At 32.5% G+C, this 16,768-nt stretch overlaps 1 protein-coding gene across 1 annotated transcript in view; it reads left to right on the top strand.

Annotated features, from left to right (window-relative positions):
• The window catches only part of tinc (transmembrane protein tincar), a 72,481-nt gene extending 60,814 nt beyond the window's left edge, over positions 1 to 11,667 (top strand). Inside the window, exons 6-10 of the mRNA XM_015519263.2 lie at positions 294 to 960; positions 1,504 to 1,663; positions 2,992 to 3,130; positions 4,182 to 4,331; positions 8,933 to 11,667. Coding sequence (XP_015374749.2) covers positions 294 to 960; positions 1,504 to 1,663; positions 2,992 to 3,130; positions 4,182 to 4,331; positions 8,933 to 9,769 — 1,953 coding nt within the window. The 3' untranslated portion in view covers positions 9,770 to 11,667. The remainder of the gene's footprint in view (positions 1 to 293; positions 961 to 1,503; positions 1,664 to 2,991; positions 3,131 to 4,181; positions 4,332 to 8,932) is intronic.
• Positions 11,668 to 16,768: the final 5,101 nt, after the last annotated feature.

Below are 16,768 nucleotides of genomic sequence, written 5' to 3'. Positions count from 1 at the left end.
AAAAATATTTTGGTATAAACAACAACACATTCGCACATATAACACATACACGCTGCGTAGTTGTTAGAAGTTCCATTTTTTTTTCACGCGCTGTACGGGAAAAAACATTTACTGTAAATGTTCGCTGTGCTGAAAAATGTAATTTCTCTAACACTTCATCCGACATCGACCGTTAAACTTTCGGCGCGGGCTGGGCGATAAAATCGTTAAAAAAATCATCATGAATTAATTATTTATATTATTATATAATTATTAACACAATTCTTGTTGCATTATACGTTGTCGTGCCTCAGATGCAAGTGTTGGGCGTGTGCAAAATGGTGAAGGAACTACCGGCCGGACCTACCACGTACCACCTGGTGCTGGATCACCTGGACACCGCAGTGCTGTTCACCGTCACCACCGTTCTGATATTCGTGTCCAACTCGATAGTGTACTACTACGGGTACACGCGATTCAGCGGGTTCGTGAAGCGGCAGACGGGTGGCCGGAAGACCGTGGCCGACGCCTACTCGAGCCTGATGCCGTACTGCGCCAGCGTGCTGGCCCTGCTCGCCGTCGTGGCGTCCGAGAGCCCGTTGCTGTACAACGCCATCGTCGTGTTCCGATCGTCGCTCAACGGCGTGGTGTTGGCGTGCCTGCTGAACTCCACCGCGCACGTGTTCGTCTGGATAGCCATGTGGTCCGTGCTCACGCTCAAGCCCTGCTGGGTGTTCAACCTGCACCTGTTCCTGGAGTACGACCCCAGGGGAGGCGGCTGCGGTGGAGCTGTTGGCGGTGCAGGCGGTGCAGTGAGTGGAGGCGGTGGAGGCGGCGGAGGTGACGACGCCCAGCGCGTGCCCTTGTTGGTGGTGGCCCAGGGCGCCACGTACTCGCTGACTGAGAAGACGGCCAAACGCATCGTCACGTCTGTGGTGGAACGCGTTGTCGCCGACTACACACGCGTCTCTGCAAACTCGGGTAAGCCCATACAACTACTGAAATGTTATTATTGTCTCTCCTCTAAAATACTAACTGCAATTCAACGAAAATAATTTATTCGAATTACGTTAAGAGGATACAAAACCAATAAATTTGAAAAACGGTTAACAAATCACAATTTTTTTTTTTTTATTTTAAAATAGAATATTTACAACCTGTAATATGAGTACAATAAAAAAGTTTAAAGAAGATTAAATAATTACGTATTAAACTTCGATCTAGTTATAACTTTGAACCCACATATTTTGTTAAATTAATAAATTATTAAATGTTATGAAAGTACATCATATCGTAATAACTAATATGTAATATTATAATAACATATGCACTTTTATAAACATTATATGATTTTATAAATTATGTCATATGATGCATATATTAAATTTAATAATTTAATAACGTGCAGAGAGTTTATACAAAATCTGGAAAATCTGTGTATTTAGCCAAGTATATGTTTAACACAATACGGCCGATTGAAATGTTTTAACACTGTTATCAAATATTATACTAATCTTATTTCAGATAAACACAAGTTCAAAAGAACGCCTAAGACAATGAGTGATGAACAAATATATTGGCCAAGACCAAAGTCGAGTTCAGGCCGCAGTTGTTTAAGCGAAATGGAAGACTCGGACGAGCCGTCTGGTTGTTTTGGTTGTAAACGGACAAAAAAATCTACAAAGTAAGTATTAGAGGTGCACTCTGTCTCAATTTACTTAAAACAATTAGGTGATTAAAAATATCTTTTCGTTCAAATTTTAAAACAGTATTGATTATCATTGCACGTTTGTTCCTCCTTAAACTATTCAGAAAACAAATAAGAATAATTACAAAAAAACTTTCATAATTATCATAATTATAACTATACTGGTAAAATTATAACTGTTAACCTATTACTTATGGAATATGACATAAAAGATCATATTTATAATTTCCAAACGGTAGCCCACTGCGTATTGCATAATATACATTATCACAAAACATCAATTAAGAAATTTCGGTCTAACGAAACAGTCACTCATATTGTCAATTGTATTTAATGAGAAACGATAATGGTCCTCATATGAACGCACCTACGTATTAATTACAATGGTTTTTAACAATGAACGATGACGTACGAAAACAATGCCAAAAACAATTCGTCAAAGTGAATAATTGTCTTACGTAGACAAAAAAAAAAAAAATGTTCTAATCTTAATCATTTGATATCTACCATCTACGAGTTACGACGTGCCGCCTACGTTTTTCTTGGGATCCAGTTCTCGTTTTATTCAAGTTCATTGTAGATTAATAAAATTTTATTCTTTTACAGGGTTATTTTTTAATGACAAATTCTTATTATTTCAAGAAATATTAAATCCTTTAATTTTTTAAATACCATCTATTACTTAAAATTACTATATTATGTTTGTTATATACAGTTCTAACGTCTTTATATTACATTATTTGATCACTTAAAATGTGATTATCGCGAATCGTGTCTTAATTGAAGGCCATCTGTATTTTTAGTTTTAAAGTCTAAAATCGCTTAATTTGTAAATATATTAACGCATGAATATCAAATAGCTAAATAATATTTTTAAAGAGTTTGTGTGTGATAGAATCATAGTGCACAACTAGTTCACTCGTTTAAACTTTAAATGCTAATTAATAAAACTATATGTTCAATATTTGATATCTGTATACAGTTTGAAATATATTTTAAACACAAAAGTCGATAGTAATATGATTCCAAAAAACATCAAATGAATGAAAATAAAGGCAATACCTACACAAATAATACCTAAGAACTCCAAATCGTTGTTAAATTTGAATCGTTTAAAAATTAAAAAATTATTTACTTTCAGAAATAATTCATTTTAAGTATTATTGTTTTTAAAATAATTGTCTTAGGTCGATTTTGAAGCGCTGTGATATGCATGCAGTGTACAGTATAATGCATGTATACATACTGTGTTCGATCTAACTCGTTGTGTTGATTTTAATATATTGTATTATTTTTCATCATAGAGGCATACCAATGAACAAAATCGACCGAAGGGGAATCAGTCCAGAAGACGATGGTGATTATGCGAAGCTCCGCGAGTTGCCGATGGTCGCTAGGGCCACGAACGATCATAGCGACGACAATACGTCTGAGGACACGAAGGTAAGAACGGATTGGTCGTTCGTGATCGAAACCGTTTCGCGTAGTACTGTGTTCGCGTGTACTAAACTACTCTATAGGGTATTTATTCGTAAATAATAATAATATTAATATAAACACGAATATAAATACTGTTCGACTTTTAAAATATGATAGCTACACTGATTACCGTGCATCCCTGCAGCAAATGCTTAAGAAAAGCAAAAAAAACAAATATGTGTCCTGGTTATTCAATTTTAAATTTTTTGACATTATACCGACGTCGAAAACCGAAAATAAAGTGTAAAGATCAAGTGTAGTTACTCAACAACTCAACATTTAGCAACAATATTAATTAGAATAAAAAGTTACTGACGTGGGCGAACACGCGATGAAACACCCCGTGTAGTAATATAATATATTGTTGTGCTCTAAAGTTTTTTTTTGTGTTGCATGTCTGAATATATATGTATAAATTTAATTTCCTTTATATTTCGCTTTCCATTTATATCAGACGAAGTTCCAAATTTATTTTGTGTAAGCGACAAGTTTCAAAACAAGATTAAATTTCCTATCTTTCGTCGATTGTGCGATAAAAAAATCAATAGCTTGCATAATTTTCCTTATTATATTATATTTTTTCCCATTATTTTCAGTGTTTTTAACGAGTTGTAGAAAAACGTATTTTTAATTATATTCACTGCTATTACCTATATCAAATCCTAACAATTTGGTTTCTGCATATAATTTTTGAAGAACGATAAAAAATTATGATTATTTATCATTTCATTTGGTATAGATAATATTACGTTTTTAAAAATGTGTAAAATTCATTTTAAAATTTAACAAAAGCGTTTTCTTAAATTCTATTCATGTCACGATTTTCGAGACAGTTTGAGTTATTTGGTTTGGTTCAGGTTTAAATAAGAAATTCCATCTGGGTTTGTTATAACATTAAAATAGTTCATTTTAACCTCAAAAATCTAAATATCTTGTAGTAACTAGTACTACTCCAATATTATACAACCTTTGGGTCAAATCACAATTGTGTATTATACCTGATTTTCTCACACAGCTTTTGGACACGGTACGAGAAGGTGTAATTACGTACGCGAGCGCCAATACAAGAGAGTTGTTTTACTCGCCGGCCACGCCGCCACCACCGCCGCCACCCATACAGGAAGACATAAGTTCAGCTGCGGAATTCCACGCCAGTAAAACCCAAGTGAGTACATATAATAATATAGTTCTCCATTTTCAATGATACAATAAGAACAAACAGTCGAATCTGGTGTTGAGTAGAATTATTTATCTTAGTACCTGATACAATCAAGTAAAACGTCTGACAAACTAATGAATAACTTAAAGTTCAGTTAAGTTAAAAAAAAATATATATATATATATATATAACGAAAATTAAACAAATTAAAAGTTGACAGTTATAACTATTTATAATTACATTTTAAAATAACTTTACTAATTAAAAGCAAAAGTATCTTACTAACTTAAACTAACCGTTTTTTCAAACGATTTTGCATGTTAAACTTCTGTCAGGAGTGAGGGCAGCGTCAACATAAATAAGTAGTAAGAATATATACCTACAAGGTTCATAAGACTTTCTGCTGTTTTTTTAAATTTAAAATTAACTCGTCATTATACTTATTAAACTAATGTGTTTGCAATTAATTTAAATTAGTAAAAATAAAAAAGTTGAAAAGAAAAGTGTTAAAAATCTATTAATATTATCTGTGTCTTACGATCTAATAAAATATAATGAAATACAAACAATAAGGTAAAATATTACTTTAATTATACATTTTTACAATCACCTATAACTATAATGTACAATTATACGTTATAATTAAATTTAACTGATCCTACTATAGCCTTCCATGCGTTGATTCCCGTTTGTTTTCTCGTGTTTGTTTTTTTTTCATTTAGATAAATATTATTTAATCGAGACCATAACATTTTATCACTTTGGTCGATTTTATCATAGCTTATGGTTTATTTGTTTATGGAAATATTGGAAATTTAAAATGTGGACTGTTATTATACGCCACGTAAAAGCTAATACGGATTACATTTAGCCATGGCGAAGCTGATGCATCTGCCTTATTATTGTTGTGCCCTTTAATGACAATCATAATATATTTTATAGTTATAAATTATTCGTTTAAAATGAATCGATTTAGTGCCTATTACGTAACTATACGGCATTAATTGCGCATTGATTTTCGAACCCCTCGTAATATTGTGAATATATTATAAAATAATCTTACTAAAATTTGATCATCACACGACGCGGAAAGAACACGTTAAAATTTGAACGTATCATTACTAATAATGCAACGTGTATTATGTTTCCACACACGTTTGAACGAGTTAATTATTGGAAAAAGAAAGAAGGTTTAATCTTTTAAAAAATACATATATACAATGTAGGAATGAAGTAATTTGTATTGTTTATCAATTAATAATTATATCATAATAACTTGTTCACATTACTGATAATTTCAATAGGTATTGTTTTTTACTCATTACTAATTAAAATATAGTAATTAGTAGCAATTCCATTTCTTGACCAGAGAAAATATTTAATTAAATGTATCAAGGGCTTGACTTTAGGGCACGATCTACCACCGAAGTAACACATTATATTATATTATACTGCACTCTATCGATATGGCCCCCCAGCACTCGTCTATATCTAGTCTGACATTTTACTATTTTAAATCATATAATGTGCATAATATAGTAAGCAGATTTTAACATTTATCGAGTAACTCAATTTACTATATTATCCGTTGTCCGGCTTAAGTCAGTCGGGTATAAGCTTATCATTTTATTCGTCAACACGGTATTGCGCGTGTGTATATACATATATATACATATACATGCGCATATTTCCTCGTACATATAATCCTCTGAAAACTTTCAGAAACTTGTCTCAGAAGTTTTGTGTCGATTCTACATATATATTCCAGAATTTTGCCATATACATATGATATATATATACATACCGTGGCGTATAGTGATTCGACTGACTCACGAGTGGTGCCTCTATGAATTGATAAATATATTATTCACTGGCAGACATTAGGTCATAAATGATATGGCAATAAATTATGACTCATAATATATATATATTTTTTTTTTTTTTAATTTAGAGATTTCTGCAGAGAACAATAATTACTGCAGGTCAAAAATTAATGCATTAATGTCATTAATAAATGTGCAGATCACGTGAACGATATAATATGAATTAATTGAATAGTAAAGTTGTGCAGGCATAGTGTGCCATAATGGGGGTGGAGTTGAATAAATGTTTTAAATAACATTTTTGACGAAAGGGCTTTCTCTCCAAAATCCAGTTAGGGTAGGTCAATGCGCCTTCATTTTTTATTTTATTAAATGTTAATTAGTAATTTTGTATGTTATTATGACAGTACGCAAGTATACAATAGTAATTATAAATGAACACAAAAATGAACGTTTACCACTATGAAGTGAGTGATTAAACTCATCGAATCGTTTCTCGCCCACTCATCGCAATACTATCTATACCTATTGTAAATAATCAATGATTGATAGGAAAACTGTATAATAAACAAACAATACTATGGTGTTCAATATTAATTGGTTAACTACTGTAAAGGGGAGATAGAATATTGGCTTTAAAATAGACATACGTTTGGAAATGATTTTAGTTATAATATATCAATAGTATTTCAATATTTAAACGTATTTGAATAATATTTGGGACTCTAAAAATGAATAACATAGCTTACAGTAGGCCTTAAGAATACATTTTCGAATCGGATAAATAAATTTGCGCCGACAACTAATCAAATAGTTACTAGTTTTTGTAATAATATTTATTTTTATGCTCTATATAGCATCTTTTGGTGGTGTGCGGATAATATAGTGCCTTTGCATTGGGTAGAATCATCTTTCCTTAGTTGTATATTGTACTATCCACGCATATACATAATTTGGTGACAGGACGAGTTTAATTTTTATCGTCTCGAAAGTTGCCATTATTGTCATGTGTACATCCCTGCTGCTTTCGAACGCAAAAGGTTTGCTTAATTGAACGCCCACTTTCGTCCGCATTTCCTTCACGGAAAAGCCTTTAAATTTTGCTTGCGTGTACAAGGAAAACGACTATTAAAAAGTTCGAGTGACGTCATCCAGAATAAGCATATGACTCTGTACCGCAATCTCGGCGTTATTAAATAATCGCATACCCGACAACCTAAATTATAGATACATGAAGTCTTCTCGAATACTTAAAAAAAAGTAGCTTCCGTATGAGTTATTTATGTAATAGTACCGTATGATAAAATATATATAATTATTATATATAAGTCACTGGGTAGTCCGTATTATCACAACAGTTGAAACATATATATATATTATATGTATTTTTTTTTTTTTTTTGATTAATTTATTATAAATTATACAAAGCTCAAAAGAACAAACTTACAATAATATAATATGATGAAACTATCTACATTTTGTAAGCAATAAGCATGTGATGATGTTAGAGAGTTACAAAATCTAGTACCTAATTAATATAATAATAATAATACATATAAATAAAAATAAAAAGCATCGTTTAAGTTTTAGCACATAACAAAATGAACCAATATACATAAATACTAGTGTTATGAAGTGTCTAACCACTTAACAATCGATTTTTGGAGATTTGACTTTTTGAGATTCCTAGAGTTAGCGTATATACTTATTTTAATAATGATTGGCAATGAGTTGAAATACGAAGGACCCAGATAATTAACAAATTTACAAATTTAAGTTCAAACATTTTTTACTCTAAGTTATTTTTACATCATATACTCTATTTTCTCTTTTATCATAAATGTGAATTATACGTCTACCTGTAGGTTATAATTATTAGCTATATTTAGCTATTTTTTGTACAATTTCTCTGCTGGAAAAACATTAAATAGTTGACAATTTTCTATTGTTGATCCTTCTAGGCTTATCTTATTAAGACAGATCGTAATTATTGATTTTTGCTGTATTATTGACAAACGAACTGAGTGAATGGAAAATCTTGGAGGAAGACAGATTCCTCTCCTGCTTTCCCAGAATAGATACTTATGCGTATATACTATATATGTATAATTCAATTGAGATCTTTTATTGTCAAAATATTACAGAAAAAACAGTTGACAAAAAAATGGTTAGGTTTGTCCACATTTTAAATTCATATGACATAAAAAAAAAAAAAATTATGAACAACATAATGTGTGTATGGTTGGGGTGTTAAGCTATGATATAATATAATATATAATATAACTGATCTTATTCGATACCAGTTAGTTATCATATAGCTACAGATATAATATAATAGTATTCAACCAGCATCAACCGTATAATGACTTAGTACTAATTACTATAGCTAGGTATCAAATAAAGTATATTCAGTTGGTTAGCCGAAGCTATACCCGCTCACCTAACACCAAAAACAAAAAAATGTTAAGAAAATTCAAAAATTATTTCTATGATGGTCATGAAGGTTACTGTAAATAATACAAAAAGTATTTGTATTGCCGTAAATGATCCGAAAACTAAAATAAGACTTAAACATCAGTACGCTGAACTTGTGGAAGATCTTATAGTTAAATAAACTTTGAGTAAATTTAAAATAAGCGTATTGCCCTCCCAAAGAAAAATCCTGTCTATTCTAATACCATATAATATAATATACACTCAATGGTAATACTATGAGCCGCGTACTTATGTGATTATAATTTAAGTTTTAACCATGTTAATTTGTTATAACTGTTTTCGTTGCAGGTGTCCAAGCAACATCAACAGGTGCGCGAACACGCGTACCGCGGTGGCGTGTACAGCAAGACAACAGTGGCCGGCCAGCAGGGACTACAGCGCGTGGCCGGTCCGGCATCGGTGACGGCCGCCGACGATTTCGAGGAGGAGGACACCGTAAAATCCGAGTCAGAGGCATCTGCGGCCGGCCACTCGCCGCAGGCCGCGTGCAGCGGACACAGCGAGTCGTCCAGCGGCGTGCACTCCAACAGCAGCCACGACACGGCGGCCACGATGCCGCTGCCACCGCCTCCACCGCCGCTGCAGTTGTCGCCGGCCGCGTCCACGTCCACGCTGTCCCCGACGGATGATGAACAGCGGCGCCGGGCCAGTTACGCAGACCTGCAGACCGTGGACACGGTGGTGATACGGCACAAGGGCGGCCCGGGGGCCAAGGCCCGGATGCCTCCAGACCCGTGCACTAGGCCCACGAACGTGTCGCTCAGCTCGTTCACGGAACCGCGGGGCGCCCGGAACCGGCCCGGGTCGGTGCCCGGCTGGAGGACGATGCCACATAACGTTGCACCGCCACCCCCTCCACAGACGACGGCCGGTCACCACGTCATGGCGGCGTCGCACTATCAACAGTACCAGCAGCAAAAGAACCATCATCAGCAGCAACAGAACCAGAACAACTACCAGCAGCACCAGCGGCAGTGGTCGTCATCGTACAACGGCGGCGGCGTCGGCGGCATTGGCAGTACCAAAGTGTCGGCCGTCCGGTCGAGAAACCACTCGACCATACCAACGCACCACAACGGCGTCAGGCTGTTCCAGCAGCATCAACAACAGTCGTACGGGCAATAATAATAATAATAGGCCGCGTGCCCATTTCTTTATTTTGATATTATTATTGTAGAGGGAAAAATAAAAATAAGACGCCCCGTCGGATTGGGGGTGGGGTGTAGGAATGCGCCGCATCCAGCCGCTTTTTCGAAAAATGTTCGACAAAATACGAATTTCGAATTATAATATAAAGGTACTGAATTATCGGTCGTTTTCACTACTATATGACCACCTCTTATCCTACCTTTCCGCGTGGAACATTCAGCGCCAACCAACCCCCTCCTACCATTCCTGAATAATAAAAAAACGTTCTAGTCCCCTCCACTGCCCCGTTATCCATGTATTTTCATGCATGTATATAGTAGATGTGTTTAAACGACACTAGTTTCGGAATTATTACTATTATATATAATATTTAACTATAATATAAAAATTACGTATCATTATTCAATATTTACTACCTATCGAATATCACTTGTCAACTATTATTATTATATGTTATATACCTAAATTATTATACAATGACAAACGACACTATAAACTATATTTTAACACATAATTATGTACGTAAGACACGTACCTATAAAACAATACATATTATTTATGAATACCTCCAAACGACCCAAATGAATTTGTCGCGTTGAGCTTACCAAATATGTTTTTTTTTATTATTAATTATCACCCGATAGACTGAACGACATACTAGGTAATACGTAGGTGTAGATTAGAGTGAAATAAAGACTCCGTCCTTGTCGCCAAAGACAGTCACGAGCGAGCGCAGGGAAGCGGGACACAATTATATTTTATACACAACAAAGTCAATAAGCTTACGTTGTAACACTATCGTATCATATTATAATAATATACTGTTATTGGTCATAATATATTATTGTACATCATAATATTATAATCGACTTTATTTTAATCAGATCGTTGTAGTTATTGTTCGTACATCGACTGCAATGGATACAATATGTCTGTATTCGATGTGAGAGACAATAATTACAGTGATATAATGTTGTAAGTTTAGATGTAAAAAAAAAAAGACACTCCTTAGTAAGCACTTGGTTACCGAAATCCGAGGATTTGCCGACGATAAACGATTTCCGCCCAGGCTCGAATTTTGTCGGGATTTGTCGCAGGTTTTTTTGTATATGTGTAGGGTAAAAATCTCGTCCGTAATATCATTTTGATGTATCAATATCTATATTTATATGATTTGATTTTTTTTTTTTTTTACAAAATACGTTACCCAACCAATAATCGTAATTTCCATCGATCCGTTTTGTTTTCACGATTCCCTTTGACAGACTGTTGTTATCCTTGGTGCTATACGATACGTTTATGATTTTTTTTTTTTAAAGTTTGGGCTTTTCTCCATTATTTTCATACAATCTTTTGTACTATACTTTCTGTTTGTTTAATTTTTTTTATGAATATTATTTTTTTTTTTTTATAATTATCAAATAACGTTTTATATAATATATATTATTATAATATAAGATATTTACATACCTTCATGTTCTTTTTATATACCTACAAATTAAGATTACGTGTGCGCATATTTATATAATATTATTTTAAGAGATATAAATATATATTTAACGACAGTATGTTTAGTCATATCAATTATAATAATATGTTTAGTGGTTATGTTATAGTATGTATTTTGTTCACCCATTCGTATGTACACTACCCGAAGAATTCAGTAGAGTCGTTCCCCTCGCCAGAATGTTATACATAGGTAGCATTAACGACAGATTAAAATCAATATGAACAATATATATATATATATATGTATATATACATAATAATATTAAATAGTCTCCGTTGTATTTACAATATTATTATTGATACTTAGAAATTATGTTGTGTTTTATAATTTTAAATAAAGATCTCATTTGTAATTTGAACCAAAATCACCGAACTCCTATATTGTAGCCTAATACCATCATATTCATTTTTATCCTGACCATAAATATTTGCTAAATAATTGTATTATATAGGCAAAACTCTACCATAGTTCGTACCTATCCATTTAAATTCACTAAATACGCTTTCTTGTTTTTTAGACATAATAATAATAAATAATGTGCGTACAGCATATTGGTCATGTGTGAATTAAGCCACGCACTAAGATCCAGATTGAAAATATCATCCATGCACCTAATTCGTGAATAAAGAGGGAATAGGTACATCAGTCCGGATTAGCGATTTTGTATTGGTACAACTCAGACCGATTTCTCGAATGGATTGATTTGTTGTATGAATTATTTCACCCAGAAGCTGAAAAATATTTGTTCAAATCATCTGATTTGTGTTATTAGATAATAGCTAGGTGGATTTTGAATTATATTTTTTCTAACGTTTAAGAGACATTGAATTCTTAGAGTTTACAGTGGTGCATTTTTTGTCTCCATCTTACAAGTGTGTAACATAGCAAAGCGAAATCAACAAGTTTTGTGTATATAATGTATCATAAATCAAAAATTTTCATAACTCGCTCAAAAAATGAATTTTTGTAAAAAACAAAAAACCATAAACGAACACAGAAAAAGTTTTTAACATTAAGTTTTATAACAAGTTCATTCACTCTACAATATAACTAACGAAGCTAATCGAAGCAAATTGACTATGTTACACACTTGCAACACCGATACAACAAATGACCGTGAAGAGTCAAATTCAAACAAACTGAAAATTAAATCGATCTATAAACGAAAGCAAGCACTTTTTTCGCGTTAATTTAATGAATCAAATTGTTCTAATAAATTAAATAAATACAGATTTTACATTGAAAGATGACAAATAACTAACCTAGCGTGGACAAAGGATATTAGTTACCGATATTATTCTGTGCTGTTTTCTAATTGAATTATTAACTACCAATAGTTATCTATTATCATATTATATAAAGGTGACTTAGTGTGGCACGTTTGCTGTAATCAGTCACGCAACGTGGTTGAGAGTACACAACGTTCGCTGTCACTAGTTCCCGGATGGGCAACATCCAGGGTTCTTAGTGGCAAAAACCTTGTCACATATACTCGTATTGCTAAATGACTTCCAGTGTCAAAAGTAGTGGAATTTAAAGATATGTAACTCGTACATAGTCACCCACTGTTGTATAAGTCGTGCATCGGTTGCCGTCGCAGAAATTTAAATAATACAATATTTTTATTACTATTGTAGCACGTACAATATTGATGTAGATACCTATAGAATAATAATATATAATATTATAACAACGGTACCTAGTCGATTTTCATCATAGATAATAAAAACATTGATGAAACATAACAAATTGAGCCTAATATATTTTTTCGACCGTGAAGTGGTAATAAATTGAGGGCTCTGCTTACATTTTTGTATAATAATATGATGGTCATAGTCGATAGTCGATTTAGATATTATACTCTTATCAGGCATCAATTGAAATTTCATACCTGATAAGATGTAATGTCCTATCCGTGTATTTATAATTTCATTATTTTCGTAATATCATAGATACCATTACATCATTTGCAACTGTCATTCGATATTATACTATGTGTGTGAAATTATTATTCATACTTTTTAGGAATGACGTTTAAGCTATCTTCAAAAACAGTAATTTCTTAATGTTCACGCGTGGACGACTCAAAACCACATATGTCTATTTATTTACATAAAGGATTTAAATTGCAAGTGGATTTAGATCAATTTTATCCATGTTGTTCGTCAAATGGTTTGAATTTTAATGCAGAAAATTGCTCACAAAGTTTTCGTTTTCGCGACGAAAATAATATTCATATTTCCATTATAAAATTAAAAAATTCAGAATTAATGATTGTAACCCAGATAAGAGATCTAGGCACCAAGTCTACTATCAAATTATTCATCGTTTGATAATCACATAACTATGATATGTAACATTGCTCTTCGAAAAATCGGTTGTATAAGATGTAATTGTTCAGAATTTAAAAATCATAATTGATTTAAAATATTTTATTCCACTCTAGTCCGTTTCATACTATTGATTATATGAAAGTCTCGTCAAGCGGGATTAATAATAAAACTGAACGTGTTCAAAATTGATTTTTAAGAGTATTTAAGTTCCACTTTAGCAACTTGTGAGAGAGTATATCATCGAATAATAGGAAAAAAGAAGAAAATTACAGTATGATGTGACTTGGTTATACAAATTAGTAAATTACTTAATTTTTTAACTATATTATGTCTTGAATTACTTACCCAAATTTCATTCAACGCACCTCAAACTATTAACTATTAACTCTTCGATATAATAATATGAAAACGCAAATTTTTGTAAATACTTAAAACAATTTTTATTATTTTTTAAATAAAAATCTTTGATAGAAGACAAATCACGCATCTCTGGATACCCTTTTAGACATAATTGAATAAAAACTTATGATTTTCCGACTTATTGAGTACATGAATATATTACCATAAAAATTTTGAACATTTACTATATGATCCTAGACCTTTGTTTTCTAGGTTTCTTTTTCGATATTTTACAAATACCACGATATTGTTGAAAAATGTAAGTACTTTTCTTTTTCTTGGTATTTATTTTTATATTTTAAGCTTTGTTCTAAAAAAAGTTAGAAGTGTATTTGTATCATTGTATACTAAGTTATTTAATAATAATTAGTAATTACTTATACACAATATTGGAATATAATATTATATTTTGTAACAAAAAAATGGCACATTGTTGCCTATACAGTACGCCGTGAAACATGGCTATAGTATATTATGGTTTTATATATTTTTTTATTATAACATCAGTATTATATGGCTTTCAAAAATCACATTAAAACTTCATATGAATACTTAATACCATAACATTACTTAAATGTATATAACGTTTGTGAAATATACACAATTCATATAATATTTATCTACTTAATTATTATTTTGTATGTATTTCAATTATTGCCTTATAAGTCTAAAAGTTACTATTTTTTATTTTACTGAAGCTGGGACAGATATTTTATGTAGGTATCATTTTTATGGCTAGAATTTTATAACTTCTCAATGTTCATTGGTCAACCACCATTTTTGATAACTGATCCATTTTTTTGTCACTGAGGTATCGTGTCACACATAATTGTTTTGTACTCGCTATGATATACGCGTTTATGAAGGAAACCCAACTCAATTAAAAAAAATTATAATGAATAACCAACAATATAATCAATTAGATATATAAATGAAGACTATAAGTGGATGGAGAGGGTTTAGGGAAAAAACTTTGACGCATTCGTCGATAATAATATATAGTATCATCACTAAGCAAAGAAAACAATCATAAAGTAGGTTAGTGACTAGATTTCGTCAGTCAATCGAGTGGTCAACTTAATTATTTTATCATTCATTGAAACAGCTTTTTTTTTAGAAGTTTTTTGTAAAACAAAAAATTTTAATATAAACGATTGTAGTTCAATTCTTGAAAAATTGTGCACCCCAAAACACTTTTGCGGGACAAAAAAATAATGTCACAGCCCCGGAAAAATGTTGACGTTATTTTGGCGTGTGATAGCACTACGCAATAGGTACTTTTACTATTTACTATTTGTTCAAAAGATAAATAATCACATTTTTATAGTAAGTAGGTACTATAGGTGTTCTTCCGTTTTTAAAGTACATTTTAAAATACTTTGAGATCATTAATAAAAAATGTATCTAATTTTTTATGTTTTATGACTGTGAAATTCATACCATGTAGTATAGCAAAGTAGGAAGTCAAATAGTATAGTTATCTTAACAATGATAATTCAATTTAGGCATTAAAAAATAATTTTCTTTTGTCCTTATGCTTTAAACAATTAAATCTAATCGAGTCAGCTAATTTTTCGGTTTTCTATATTAACGCGGCCATTGTCAATAGTATAGATTAATAGTGCGTGCTATTAAAGTAGGTATATTACAGAAATCAGAAATGTATTATTATATTTTTTCAAGCCGTGATTGTATAAATTTGTATAATAGTATATTGTTACTATAAATTCAGTGGGAAAAAAAAGAATTCTTTGTTATGTACTATAATCGATATATTACATTTGAATGTACAGATAATATTGTGTTTTTGTATATTTTGAAACACAATTCTGAGCGAGATTCGGTTAACGCTATAAATGAACTTACTGTCACTGCTCATTGGAATTTATTTGAAACGTTTCGACAGTGCCGGTTGGAAATATATCTTATCACTTAAATTAAATGACTAGAAAATTTAAATCGATTGTGCAAAGTACTGCAGTTTATACATTCAATTTTCTACTCGAAAAATTCTTATTAGATCTTGGCGAGAACTTAATATCAAAACCTATAGTGTTTATAGTATTAATATTTATCACGATGATAGGTTTACAAGTTCGGTTGCCGTTGTTTCGACGACCACAACGACGACAACGACGACCGGTTCCATTTTGACTCTCACTCATTCTCTCTCGCTCACTCTTTCTCTCTCGCACTCTCTCGGGGGACCGTTGCGACGACGACGACGAGTCGCCCGGACCATGTCTGCACCGGTTACAGTACAGTTTGAGCACGCGACGCGTGCGCACACAATAAATACAACACCGAAACGCCTCCTACTACCAATGATCCACCAAAGTCACGCGATTTTTTTTATTTACCGATTATTAATATTTTTTTTTTATTGACAACGATCGACTACATTCAATATCATATTTTTTACCTGTACGTTGTGCCACAATTTTCGATTGGTCAGAGAGGGGTGTTTTTTTTTTTGTTCACGCGATTCCGTTTCGTTTTGAATATATATCGTTCGGAGCAGTGACTCTCGGAGCCGTAACGGACCAACCGCTGTGCAGTTGCGCGGTCTCCGATAGTAAAATATAATTATAACGTCCGTCCGAGACGCAAGTCGCTTGTTTCTTAATATTATTTATTTATAATAATAAATAAAATTTGCGCGGGCGACGGCAAACTATTGCAATATTATACACACACTAAACCGGTTGTTGACCTCTGGCGAGGGCGCGCGGT

This window comes from Diuraphis noxia, unplaced genomic scaffold (genome assembly GCF_037042655.1).
Source record: "Diuraphis noxia isolate RWA-SAM2 unplaced genomic scaffold, SU_Dnox_SAM2 contig0003, whole genome shotgun sequence".
Classification (NCBI taxonomy): domain Eukaryota; kingdom Metazoa; phylum Arthropoda; class Insecta; order Hemiptera; family Aphididae; genus Diuraphis; species Diuraphis noxia.
The sequence above is the reverse complement of the archived record's forward strand: the minus strand, read 5'-3'. Positions and strand labels throughout refer to the sequence as shown.